This window comes from Aythya ferina (assembly GCF_964211825.1).
Source record: "Aythya ferina genome assembly, chromosome: 1".
In the NCBI taxonomy this organism is placed as follows: Eukaryota; Metazoa; Chordata; class Aves; order Anseriformes; family Anatidae; genus Aythya; species Aythya ferina.
The window spans coordinates 131,789,637-131,804,062 of NC_140296.1; the positions used below are offsets into that span (position 1 = coordinate 131,789,637).

General features: G+C 40.1%; 1 protein-coding gene across 3 annotated transcripts in view; it reads right to left on the reverse strand.

Annotated features, from left to right (window-relative positions):
* ITPR2 (inositol 1,4,5-trisphosphate receptor type 2) overlaps nt 1–14,426 on the reverse strand; it is a 269,872-nt gene that overhangs the window by 152,301 nt on the left and 103,145 nt on the right. For all 3 annotated transcript variants that reach the window (XM_084513429.1, XM_084513428.1, XM_084513430.1), the window contains 5 exons: nt 13,283–13,476; nt 10,590–10,722; nt 9,620–9,677; nt 7,911–8,076; nt 3,067–3,240 (listed from right to left, as the gene is read on the reverse strand). In XM_084513429.1, the coding sequence (XP_084369555.1) occupies nt 3,067–3,240; nt 7,911–8,076; nt 9,620–9,677; nt 10,590–10,722; nt 13,283–13,476 (725 nt within the window). The remainder of the gene's footprint in view (nt 1–3,066; nt 3,241–7,910; nt 8,077–9,619; nt 9,678–10,589; nt 10,723–13,282; nt 13,477–14,426) is intronic.

The following is a 14,426-nucleotide window of genomic DNA, read 5'->3' on the forward strand; positions in this document are numbered from 1 at the left end:
TTTTTTTTAATCCTTACATTAATCTTGCAATATGAGGACAAAAATGTGCGCTTAACATATGATTGTCCTGAAATGTAATTGAAGCCCTTATGCACACTTCAACATTGTTTGAGATAAAATAAGCAGCACACACTAATGGAGCATGTTCCCTAAGGACCTAGATGTTCATCATGATCAGTACCAAATACTCAGGACCCATTCCAAAAATGCATGGGATCTTACAGGGATATTTATCTGCTTGCAGCTAGTCACTTGCTTCATACTGTGGTGTAATTGCCTGGAGTAACTAGGAAAATAAAACTAACATTCACATTTTAAAGAAAATGTACAGCATTGAAGAGGCTTTCAGGGTAGGGCATAGCTGCATTACGTGAGCGTTCCCTAGTCTTCCAACCTTAGATGCTACCGCGCTGGGGAAACCTGGTGTGCTAGCTCTAAGGAACAGTACGGAGCGTAGAGTGGAGTGGAGACACCACGGCGAGGCTCTGTAACCAGGTGGGGACTCAATTGTTCTTGTGCACACCGAGACTGATAAGCTGAACTTTTTGCTGCCCTGAGCCAAGGACCTGTCATGTTTTGACAAATGCTGTACCCTAGTGCACTTTTTGCTCATTATAAAATCATTATAATACCAAAACACACCTCCATCCCAAAATCTACCCACCTCCAAGGTGTGACCACCCCTCACTGAGCATGTGCTCTGAATTTCTCGGAGCCTATTACTTTAAATGGAGATGGGAGAACTTTTCACCAATCACAACTAAGATATGCTTGACTAGAGCCACTAGAGCCACTCAAGCTCCACCTAAAAGATAGAACATAATATAAATTGGCCTAAGAGAGAAGGGGATGTTAGGGAAGATACCATCCTGAGGGAATACAACATCCTTAGGACCCTCTGACTCCTAGGACCAGTTGACGAGCTGAGCCTCTCTCTCCCCCCCCCCCCCCCCATTGGGATGCCTTTGGGTGAGATTTGAACACTTGGTGATAAATCTTTCTAGAGTCTTTGATCCTTTTAACGCGTTAATTTCTAGGCTGTGCACCTGTAACACCTGTGTATTTCATGCATGCTAGCTTGCTTTTGCAGACAGTCACTATTGCCAGCAATCCAAAGTACCTGTTGCTGTAATAAATCACACTTGATTGCATTGTTACAGCTCTCATTAAGTGTGACTAGGGTAATGGTGGTTATATGTTATTGGTGAATCTGTGACAGTGATAATTCAGTGTTCTGAATCCAACCAGACCCCTAACAGTTAATACATTATTGGTGAATATCTGTGATTTGTGATAGTTCAGTACCCTGAATCCGACCGGGCCCATAATGGTTAATCAGCTACACCCGTTAACGTGACACATATGTTGTAGATTATGACCAGCACCTCACCTCTTAAATCGGACTTAACATAACAAAGAGTAAACTCACTATAGTTTTGCCAGGTAAAAACATTTCCTGCCAATTAAATAATAATTTAATAGGGAAAAAATAATGGACAAAATTCTGAGCTACCATAAACTGGTGCAGCCCTCATGGAATTACCACCAGATGATCTGACCAGTTGTGCAGACTACCTATTACTGTTCTGATACAATGCACTCACAGATCTGTCAGAGATAATATTGTGTATCTGCTGAAGCTCTGCTAATCCATACAGATCCACTAATGCCTCTTGCGGAAAAAATCAAAACATTCCACTCAGAGATGTTTCTGTCTCAAGCAAATTGTTTTAACACCCTGTCATGGAGCCTCTTTGCCATCAGGGCTATCTGTAGGAATAAAAGGATCTTATTACATTTCAAAAATACATTCTTGCTAAAAAAACCTTGTAATACCCAATTCTGTATCCTGTCTTTCCATTTCCTTTTCCATTAATTAAATACATAAAGCACCATCTTATTTCCTACTAGAGCTAAGCTTGAGGAAAGTACAAAATCACACATACTTATGCTCATGGAGTCTGTATTCCTCTCCCATTCCAACACCACTAGATTTAATTAATTTATATCGGAGAAAGACTAGTATCTATCCTGTCCCAAGAAACTTGTATTCTCCTTTAAGAGGTTGGATTTTCCCCTTATAAAGCCACAAAAAATCTACGTTCCCATCTGAATGGCATTGAGTGTCTTCTAGGCATCTATAAACATCCTCTATCTTCTCAATGGTTCCTACTCTCCCACAATGCACTGGCTTCACAAGGCTGTATCATCTCCACTTGGCTTCCTACTTTCTCGCCAGTGTGGGAAAATCTTGCCACAGAAGAAAATAAGGAAAGTGCTCTGTCAGAATTCGCACTTCATCTCTCCCCACTTCCTCTGATGAAAATGGAAGATTGGTATTAAATGTTGGAAAAGCCTTCATTATCAACCATCTTGTCACAAACCTCAACCACAGCAACTCTTACAAAACTCTGCATTTTCGTATAAACTCACAAAAGAGTTACATGAGGACCTCAGCTTTCATTGAAAAAACAAACTAACTAACTAACTAAAATCTGATCTTCATGGTTCCAAATTCAAGTTCAAAAGTCTCTAAAAATCACAATATTCCCCAAGAGTCTGGGAAACTGAAGGTTAAAAAAAAAAAAAAAAAAAGTTGCTCACTTCAAAAATCTCAATATTCTTAGGTCAATTTTACATTTGGTGGAGAACAGGCTTACTCATGATGTTTGAAAAACATAGGCTTCATTGTGCTTGTCTTTCCTAGCTGTAGGAACAAATACTGCCTATTCTTTCTTCTAGCAAGTCAACACAACAGCCAACATGTGATCCTTAGATGACTTCCATGGTTACAGAGTGATGCCATATACTATGTCTTGCTTGCGAGACATTAAGGAAGACAGCTTTGTAACATAAGAATGCAGTTACTGAAAAGAGCAGGAGAGAACATTCACCACACTGGTGAAAGAAGTTTTATCTTCTACTCTGTCTAATCCTAAAGGTCAGCCAGAATACTAATTATTCTTGCTTTTGCTATATTGATTAACCAGATCACCAGTTTGCAGTTGTTCATCAAACTACACATTCATATCAAAACAATTCTAACAGCAAAGGCTTTAAACTCACCTCTATTGGCTCTTCTCCTGCTTTGGTCTGACTATCACCCACATCTCCACTCTCATAAGTACTGTTTTTTTCAACCCACAGTTCCGATTTTTCTACAGTCAGACGTAGCTGATCAAGATCAGACTTGATTTGCTTGTAGTTATCAACATCTTGATTAGACACCAGCAACTGAACCTGGAAATACAGTAAATTGTAAAGCTATTATAGCACTAGCACCAGCACTTACACCTGGGAAATTTGCTTGCCAGTTTCCATTTTAAGTCCCTCTTTTCAGATGTTTTTTGCAACCTTCCCTGTGAAACTGAAACATGGCACAAACAGTCTTTTTAGCCTCCATTCACTGAAAACCTTTAACAGAGCTGTGGTTGCCCAAAGCAGGATAGCTATAACACTCACAGAATTCTCCCTCCTTCTTTAATATGCTGCAAAACATTTTCAGCACAAGTATATGTATACAAGCCCCTGAGCTCTCAGCAGAGTTAGCTCTGACGCTATGGTTATGATCCTCATGGTATTAAAACAACACAATTAGAAATATCTTATCCAATCAGCATTGTACTTCATAAGAAAAGGAAAAAAGAAAAAAGATTATATGACAAGGAATCAGGACATCCAAAGAAAAGTGAGAATGGCCAGCAACTTCAATGATCACCTACATCACCATAATCAAATACTGATAAATATCATACCTTTAACACTGTTAGAGCAGATCAAAAAAACCTGTCTGAATAGCTCACAAACTGATGTTCAAGTTCAGACAGTTTCTCACCATCTGTGTGGATGCCTCTTTATCTCACTTTCATTTTTTGTACTGCTGAAATTATCTGTTCTTTATTTTCATTATTATTTCTAGTTCTTGATTTAGCACGATTTATACATTTCCTTTCTTTCTAATGGTCTTTGTTCTCCCAAGATTATTAATTAAGATAACGTACCAACAAAATAACAACAATCAGTACAATAAATCAATAGGCACTATTAAGAATTCACACTTATTTTAAAGTGTATAGTCACATGGCAGATAGGAACACTGATAGGGAAATTAAAAATCACTTGCAGGCAAATATTAACTATTTTGTAACATTAAGTTTTCATCATCTTCTCTTAGTCCAGTACAATTCATTATTTTGCAGAATTTATGAATGCTTCTCATCCACAAATACTCATATTTCATGTTTTCTGTAGTCTTTTCTGTGTATTTGCCAATCAGCCTTCTCCTTCCTATGTGAAAACATGTAAAGCTTCTCAAACTTACCTCATAATAAAAGCTATTTATGCACCTTAACCAGCAAGGCCTAACTTTAACATCCAGGTGGGAGGCCGTTATAGTACATTGTAAAAAAAAAAAAAAAAAAAAAAAAAAAGCAACACACAAACAAACAAACCATTAAACAAAAGCTTTCCAGGTCTTTATCATTCATCTGTTTTTAAACAAGAGAAACCTCCACATCTTACATAACAATAAGACAACATGCTAGCAAACTCCTGAAATAAGCATCAGATGGTCTTAACAACATATGTTATAGGGTTACGTAACAGAGATGTCTCTGTCATCTAGCCCCATGACATCAGATTTCCCAGTACTAATCCCCTGACACATGGAGTACGCACATGGAACGTTATCAGCCAGAAAGAGTAAAAGCTGAAAACAGGCTTGGCTGTATTACTCGCTTTCTGTTATTTGGGCGTGTCTGTATCATGCACAATGCAAGGACGCCTGAATTAGAACTAGAATTGAAAATATTGCATTTATAACAACAAAGCTTCACACACAGCTTAGGTAGTCCTGAAGACAGGAAAATCTTGTTGCTGACACAGGTAAATGGTTTACCATTTGCATCATGGCAGAACACAAGCTACTATCTCAGTCTCTGAGGGATCACTACAATAAGTCTCACTGTGGGATACGTGTGTCCTAGATGTCACCACCGACATACATTTTCAATAGTGGGTGCACAACTAGAATATACACCAGCACATATATTCAACTCTAACAACAAGAAAATCTCTGCTTAATTGGGACTTAATTGGGAAACGTGGTGGGACCACTCTAATGACTGGAATGCTGCAATGTCTGGCTCTTCAGAAGGGACAGGCAGCACAGAAGGGGTGGTGGTGTGGCTCTCTATATCAGAGAGAGTTTTGATGTTGGGGAACTTGAGGCTGGGAATGATAAGGTTGAATCCCTGTGGGTTAGGATCAGTGGGAAAGCCAACAAGGCAAGCATCCTGGTGGGGGTCTGTTATAGACCACCGAACCAGAACGAGGAGACCGACAGAAGCTGCGAAATCGTCGGCGCTTGTTCTTGTGGGGGACTTCAACTTCCCAGATATATCCCAGAAACACAACACAGCCCAGAGAAAGCAGTCTAGGAGGTTTCTGTTGAGTGGGAAGAGAGCTTCCTGACACAGCTGGTTAGTGAGCCTGCCCTGGGAGGTGCCCTGCTAGACCTTCTCTTCAAAAACAGAGAAGGACTGGTGGGAGATGTGGTGGTGGTCGGGAGCTGTCTTGGGCAGAGTGACCACGAAATGGTAGAGTTCTCCATTCTTGGTAAAGTCAGGAGGGGGATCAGTAAAACCACAGTCTTGGACTTCTGTAGGGCTGACTTTGAGCTGTTGGCAGAGTCCCTTATGAGGTGGTTCTGAAGGGCAGAAGAGTCCAGGAAGGCTGGGCACTCTTCAAGAAGGAAATCTTAGTGGCGCAGGAGCGGTCTGTCCCCATATGCCCAAAGATGAGCCAGCATGGAAGAAGACTGGCCTGGCTGAACACAGAGTTGCGGCTTGAGCTTAAGAGAAAAAAGAGGGTTTATAATCTTTGGAAAAGAGGGTGGGCCACTCAGGAGGACTATAAGGATGTTGTGAGGTTGTGCAGGGACTAAATTAGAAAGGCCAAAGCTCATCTGGAGCTCAATCTGGCTACTGCCGTCAAAGACAACAAAAAATGTTTTTATACATACATCAACACAAAAACGAGGACTAAGGAGAATCTCCATCCTTTACTGGATGCGGGGGGAAACTTAGTTACAAAAGATGAGGAAAAGGCTGAGGTGCTTAATGCCTTCTTTGCCTCAGTCTTTAGCGGCAAAACCAGTTGTTCTCTGGATACCCAGTACCCTGAGCTCGTGGAAGGTGATGGGGAGCAGAATGTGGCCCTCATTATCCACCAGGATAATGGCAACCTGCTATAGCACTTGGATATATGCAAGTCAATGGGGCTGGATGGGATCCACCCAAGGGTACTGAGAGAACTGGCAGAGGAGCTGGCCAAGCCGCTTACCATCATTTATCAGTAGTCCTGGCTATCAGAGAAAGTCCCAGTCAACTGGTGGCTAGTAAATGTGACGCCCATCTACAAGAAGGGCTGGAGGGTAGACCCAGGGAACTATAGGCCTGTCAGTTTGACCTCAGTGCCAGGGAAACTCATGGAGCAGATTATCTTGAGTGTCATCACGTGGCACTTGCAGGGCAAGCAGGCGATCAGGCCCGGTCAGTATGAAAGGCAGGTCCTGCTTGACGAACCTGATCTCCTTCTATTGATAAAGTGACACGCTGGGTGGATTAGCAAAAGGCTGTGGATGTGGTCTACCTTGGCTTCAGCAAGGCTTTTGACACCGTCTCCCACAGCATTCTCCTCAAGAAACTGGCTGCTCATGGCTTGGACTGGCGCACGCTTCATTGGGTTAGAAACTGGCTGGATAACCGGGCCCAAAGAGTTGTGGTGAATGGAGTCAAATCCAGTTGGAGGCCAGTCACTAGTGGCATCCCCCAGGGCTCGGTACTGAGGCCAGTCCTGTTTAATATCTTCATCAATGATCTGGATGAGGGGATTGAATGCACCCTCAGTAAGTTCACAGATGACACCAAGTTAGGTGCGTGTGTCGATCTGCTCGAGGGCACGAAGGCTCTGCAGAAGGATCTGGATAGGCTGGACCAATGGGCTGAGGCCAACTGCATGAAGTTCAACAAGGCCAAGTGCCGGGTCCTGCACCTGGGACACAACAACCCCAAGCAGAGCTACAGGCTGGGAGATGAGTGGTTGGAAAGCTGCCTGGCAGAGAAGGACCTGGGAGTACTGGTTGATAGTCAGCTGAATATGAGCCAGCAGTGTGCTCGGGTGGCCAAGAAGGCCAACAGCATCCTGGCTTGTATAAGAAGCAGGGTGGCCAGCAGGGCTAGGGAGGTGATTGTCCCCTTCTACTCGGCTCTGGTGAGGCCGCACCTCGAGTACTGTGTTCAGTTTAGGGCCCCTCACTACAAGAAGGACATGGAGGTGCTTGAGACAGTCCAGAGAAGGGCAAGGAAGCTGGTGAGGGGTCTGGAGAACAAGTCTTATGAGGAGCAGCTGGGATTGTTCAGCCTGGAGAAGAGGAGGCTCAGGGGCGACCTTATTGCTCTTTATAGGTACCTTAAAGGAGGCTGTAGCAAGAAGGGGGTTGGTCTATTCTCCCATGTGCCTGGCAACAGTGTGAGGGGGAATGGGCTAAAGTTGCACCAGGGGAGGTTTAGGTTGGATATTAGGAAGAACTTCTTTACTGAAAGGGTTGTTAGGCGCTGGAATGGGCTGCCCAGGGAAGTGGTTGAGTCACCAGTCCTGGAGGTCTTTAAAAGACATGTAGATGTAGAGCTTAGTGGTATGGTTTAGTGGAGGACTTCTTAGTGTTAGGTCAGAGGTTGGACTCGATGATCTTGAGGTCTCTTCCAACCTAGATGATTCTGTGATTCTGTGATTTTTCTTAAAAGTCCTTTCAGCATTATCAAGCTACAAACAGCAATTCAGGTAAGAAAAGCAGCCTTTGGAAATACTTTCCTCACAAGTCCCCGAAATAATACCATGCCCATCCATACCTGTTTAAATGCTTGCAGAACTTCTGCTCTCTGGCTAAAGTGCTTAAAGAGCAGATGCAGAGCACCTGAGAGCAAAGGAGGGTAGTCGTGCATGATAAGGTGAATGAGGACCCGTAAAAAAGTTCTGCCCCCTTCATCATCAAGCTGAACTGCATTCTTTTCTTTTCTATAACAGAAATAGGGGGAAAAAAAGACCAAATAAAGTAAGTAAAGTAAAAGCTTTTGACATAAATATGCCTGCACACACAATCTTCATTTGACAGAGCTCTTAAAACCAAATCTAATATGCTGTGGGATGTAAATTATTAACACCCCTTTAATGTTTTTTTATAAGGACTTCAATCGTATGGTTGGATGCTGTTTTGGCAATCTTGTAGTAGAATGGACAAAATGGAATTAAAGTAAATATGTATAAAATGTGCCAAATATTGTGATTAAAATCCATATTGCAAAAACATTCGTTTATGTTGCAGATAAATTGTGCCAAGCTCATTCACAGTCCAAACTAACTGAAGGCAACAGCATTTTATCAGAGATTTATTTGGCCCCATCCTTTTCACTCCTTCCCTTTTCAGCTACTATTAAAATTTCATTCAAGAAAAAATAAACTAAAAAATTGTAGGAATTGCCAAAAGCATCTTTTTTCTGGAACCTCTTTTATAATCTGGAGCAACAGAAAGCAGATTTACACTTAACATATCAAAGCAGAAATAATGTTTCCAAGAAAACATTCAGTCTCTCTGTTCATTTTAAAGATGCAGATGCCAGGGGCTATGTGTTGTTTTACATTATGGGAGTTCAGGGAGAGGACTGGAGGCATTGCTCTCACTGGTAAAGATTGAGAACGCATAAGGGACAGAGAGAAAAGATCAGAAATCCCATCTTGCAGATCTTTCTCCCTAGTTCCAGGAAAAACTTTGAAGTCTAAGGCTTTGTCTAAATGGGAATCATTTTTACTGGTATAATTATAAAATTGTACCAGCAAAGTTAAACCAATATATTGATAATGGTAGTAACTCTCCTTTGTGGATATTTTCTGTACTTTTTTTTTGTTGTTGCTGTTGTTCACAGCATAGCTGAAACCACTTCCAAGACTCTGCAAGCATAACTTGTGATCTACAGGCCTCTGGTGGTCCAGAAGATCATGGCAAGCGGGTCCACAGTTGATCTGCAGAGTCACATGAAATAGATCACTGTTGGCATTACATTCTTAGTAATGTCAAGGACAGGGTGCAATGATAACAGATCATTTGATCAATAAGAAATAGTGAGGGTCAACAATACCCTCCAGATCCGAGAAATTTGGGATGACAGTCATAAGCTACATCAGAAAATGGTCTTTCTTTAAAAGCACCCATATGAGACATTGTAGAGAGAAATAAATAGCATGTTTTAGCCCAATACACCTGTACACCATTCCCCAACTACCTTTGGGAACAAGGCAAAACTTTCTACTGTCTTACAACTGTAGATGATCAAGAAGATCATTGCATTCTGTCAATCACTCATATGCACTGGGCCATTTGCTTGTTTGAAATCCAGGTCTCTTCTGGCACATTTCTGTCTACAAGTAGGTTATGTAATAAGTAGCCACCAAAGGAAGAGAAACGGGTATGAAAACACATATAGAATAAAGAGACATTGTCCATGATAATTATCAAGGTGAACAAATAGATGAATATAGAGAAGTAAAACTTCAGAGAATATACCTGCCAGCAAACATGGTTTCAGCCTGAGCTGCAATCTCATCTATGTCAGGAACAATTGCTGGAAAACAATCAAAATAACATTTTATTTTATTTTTTTAACATACTGATCATTGTATAATCTGCACTGTGAAAAGGAACTCTGTCTTTAAAGTGGATATTATAAAGTGAAGGTCTTACTGCATTCCTCAACTAAGTAAAACTCTGTGTATTCAAGGAAAAAACAGAAGGAACAGAACAGTAGGGAAGAAATAGGACAGAGGGCAGGGTTAAATTGTGTTTTACTACTACTGAGGAAGAGCCAAGTTCTAGTGATGGACTAGAGCTACATGGTGCTGTATCACAAATGACATAGAATATAAAACTTTTACATTTTTGTTAGACCAGACAAACCCCATAGAGCAGCAAAATGAGATACATGAACTTCAGAATATTTATCATAAGCCAAATCATTTACCACACCATTATTCTGCTTTAGAATAACTTTAATATACCTTACTACTTAAGACTTCAATGTTCTTTAACCACCCCATTGCTGCACAGCACCTGCAATTAAATTCTCCCCTACCTGTAGCTCATCACACATACAGCTGTCAGTCTTTCAAGCACCTCTGCATGCACAAGAACACTCTCTGAAAAGCCAAGCCATTCCAATGCTACATTCACCTCTGTTAAAGCAGTCCTCATCCATTCACAACCATTTGTCCAAAATGGTTGTCATTTTCCAGTGTTTTGGGGAGAGTACAAATGAGAGAATGAATTGCCGTAATGGGAGAAAGGAATCACATTTCAGTTTGAGGATGACAGACCAGCAAGCATCTTTTTTGTGGAATTCCTTAAGATTTTCATTTTCTCACGAGCTTTTCAAATTCAAGTGACATGTATCTTCTGGTATAGTTGAGTTTACTGCTTGCTAAAGTATCTATAACAACATAATAGTCTACACATAATTATTTTACATTGTAACATTTACCTGAGGGAATTCCTGGTGTGTCAGGTGGAGACGTTGTAGAGCTATCGACATTTTCATTGTTTTCCCCAAACTCTCTCTTATAGATAGACAGCATGTAGGATATTCTATAGTCCAGTCTAACACTGAGAATAAACTACAAGAAGAAATTTAAAAATAAGACTTCTCCTAAGTAATAACACGGGTTAGGGGTTTTTTTTGTTTGCTTTTGTGGTGGAATGTACAGGGATATATGATTATTTTAAATAAATATGTCCACTATGAAATACAAATCCACTACATTTGTTTCAGCTTGCTGTGATTTCTTTTTTTCCTTCCCACCATCCTGGGATGTATTGAACACTTCCCTGTCATCTGCTGAATACTAAGAAGCAGACTTATTTGTCCTGAGGCTCCTGCACGCTGCCTTGTCCATGCTGCCTACAAGCCAGAAAAGTACATCCAAACCCACGTTGAAACAGATTATTTCATATTTCAGCCAGGCTTCTAATAAGCAATAGTGATAAGAAGTGGTGTGGGGTTGAGAGTAAAGATGACATGCTCAAGGATCACACACTCAGATGCCTGACAGATGCTTTCTTTTAATTGTTGGTGTCTTCAGCTGTGAAATCTGAAGCTCACATAGGAAAAATCTTAAATCAAACCTGTAAGTGCTGCTTTTACATTGGAAAAGGGAGGAAAATAACCTGGCTACAGACATTAGTACCAACTGAAGGACTGAGAGGTACACATCCTACACTTTATCAACTGACTGCCCATCAACTGAGCTTCAGTACCTCCCATGCACATGCTCCTTGCCCGCAGTAAATGTAAGCATACAATGAAGAGGTTTACAATTATTTAACATGTTTCACATGCAGCAGGGAAGAAATCACGCACATTAAGTTACCAAGACTCAGGTGGCAAGTGATGACTAAACAAATGGTGGCAGCCTGTTTCTTTGATCTCTAACTAAAATCATACAACCTCCCAGACCCTGAATATTGTTGTAAGATTTCACTAGGGTAACTAGGACTATGCCATCTAAAAGCAAATAAAATGTCAGTTTAATAAACAACATTTTTTCTTTAAAATTTCTAACAAAAGGGAAAAAAGGCATGTTTATTTAGATTCCACAATCAAGTTACCCTGTCACTGTAGAAGCAAGATTTTTAAAAATACACATTTCTCCAGTCCACATGTAGTCAAGTCTATCAGGCTGTCTGTTTAATTCTGGCTGATAGCAGAATAGAAACTGTTAAGTAAAAATACAATTTTACTTAAAGGAACAAGAGGATATATTGAGAATCCAATTACTATAAACTGAAATATTTCTTAGAATACAATAGTTTTAATCACCATTTTACTAGCTATGCATGACAACACAATAAATCTAAAATATTCTTACTTGCCTTTTAGGGTAATAGTATAATAATGAAAGGTAACATGATTTTAGTTAATCCTTCTTCATCGCATTTTAAATGAAACTGAATTACTCTGCATTACTTGTGAACTAAGGTCGTATATAAGCATATATACCTGGGTTCACCCAACATGACAACTTGCTAATCTGCAGTAATTTGACTACGTAACTAAACCATAACTAACAAACCACCAATAAAGCAACAACACAGGATTACTCTCCAGTCCTGGGAGCTCTCGCACTGAATGTGCTGTGAAAGATGAAAGGCTGAAACAAAATGTGATTCTCTTTCCACTGAGCAAACAGAGAATGCACAGGAAGAGGTTGGTGTCCTGGAATCATTCATCTGTGTATCAACCAGTAAAGCATGACAGCATGGAGAGAAATACCTACAGTCACCAAATCAAATGAAAATGAGAAACAATATACATGAATAGTATTCTTTAGGTGACATCACTTCAGAACACTTCTTTCTCCCCCAAAAGCCTTAAACTAAAGCAGCTCTGAAAGTAACATATGCAGTATTGAGGATAATCTAACAACTGATAGCCTTTCAGATGACAAGTAGTTAAGGTAATCTAAATAATTTATAAGCATTTGGAACAAACTAAATCCTTCAAAAGTGACAAGGGTACTGACAGATGAGCAGAATTTACAGAAAACACTGAAAAATTCCATCAGTGCGTAAGTATTGCAGGAACTGGGATTTGATATGCAGAACGTATGTGTGCCACTTTACTTACTAATAGCACAAAGTGGAAATTCTACCTCAGGAGGCACACTAGTGTCATACAGCTTGTCAGTTCAGCTAGGAGAATAGTCTGTGGGCTGCTAACAGTGGAAATCTGAAAAGGACTTCCAAATTGTGTGGCCTTGCCTGACTTCAGTGGGTCTATGTCCAATTCTGCCCTTCACCAAACTAATGCAAAGGTGGAGTCAATACTAAAGTCAAATAAGCTACCACAGTGTAAAATGAGTGGTAATGAGACTGGAACAGGAATGCTGTCTTTAGAAAACATTAGAGAGGTAGCTTAATGTACAAGTTCTGCCTCTTCACATTTATAGCAATGGAGTTTCTACAGCACCTAGATCCTTCAAGTTAAATGTAACACAGTGAGGACCACAACTGTACCATAATTCACACAGAGAAATTTTCTTCCTCATATCAAAGCGTAATTTACTCAATGAACAGATCAGTAAATAGCAAGAATGTGGGTAACAGAACCTGCCACTAGGTGAATAAATAAATAAGTGCAAAAGAATTGTCATTTAATACTCCATCAATCATTATTACCTGCAAAATCTCAATGATTTTCAATTTGGTGTCCATTACAATCACGTCTTCACTCTCCGAGGTGCTGGCTTGCTTGCTTGGGTGAATGCTTGGCTGTACATCAGGGGCACTGAGGGGAAATATAGATCCTCTGCTCAGTACCATTTGGGTCATCATCTCTCCTACACCATGGATGGTCCTCATAACATTGTTTCCTATGTATTAAACACATACATATATATTTACCATCAGTGAAGCTTTCTTGCAAAGATATATATGACACATGCAACCGTGTTGTCAAATGCCTTAACAGTCTTAATTGGCCTATTGAAAAACAAGTCCTCAATTCCTCATCAAAAATCAGGAGAATGGATTCACTCAAATTACCCAATGGTTTTGTGAAAATTTTCTTCACTGATTTTCCAGGGAATCATTGCTTACAAGGTCAACAGATGGAAAAGATACCTAAAGCTTTCCACAGCTTTGTTAGTATGTTCAAGAAATTGTAAAAAGCAGAGCAAAAGGAATCTCGGTAGTTCACGTAATTCAATCCTTCATCTAAAGGCACATTATTTAAATCTAAGAAAACTTCTGAAAGAGGACTGTTTAACCTGTTTTTAAGAATATTTAAATGATAAATATCTCACCTTTTACAGCATTCCTAAATGAGCTATTCCACTTCTTGACTGTTTATTGTTAGAAAACTTTTTTTTTTTTTTTTTTTTACAGAGAACATTTACTGTTATTTCGTTTATATCTTCCACTGCTGTAATTTATGACCTTGCTTTGCACACACATAGGAGGAGTTAATTTTTCATGTCTACTCTGATTGATATCTTCCCCTTAATGATTGATCATAGAAAAAAGGTTCATGGTAAAGATGCTTTTGGCACTGCAAAAGCTCAAGTTTCATATATGTCACGCTAACAGAGAGTAGAGATTTGAGGCTGTGAAAGACTGATTAATCTCTGTACATGGTCCAGATGACAGTCCACAATCCAAAGACAACTAAAAAAACTGGCAGGAGAAAGACTGATGCATCTTCACAGGGTTGCTGGCCTTCTACTGTATGTGAATGAGTAACAAATAGGGCAGAAGCATCTCAGCAAAGTCAGGAGCTGATGCTGGGTGTATGTACACATGTATCTCTACATAACAAGCTGAA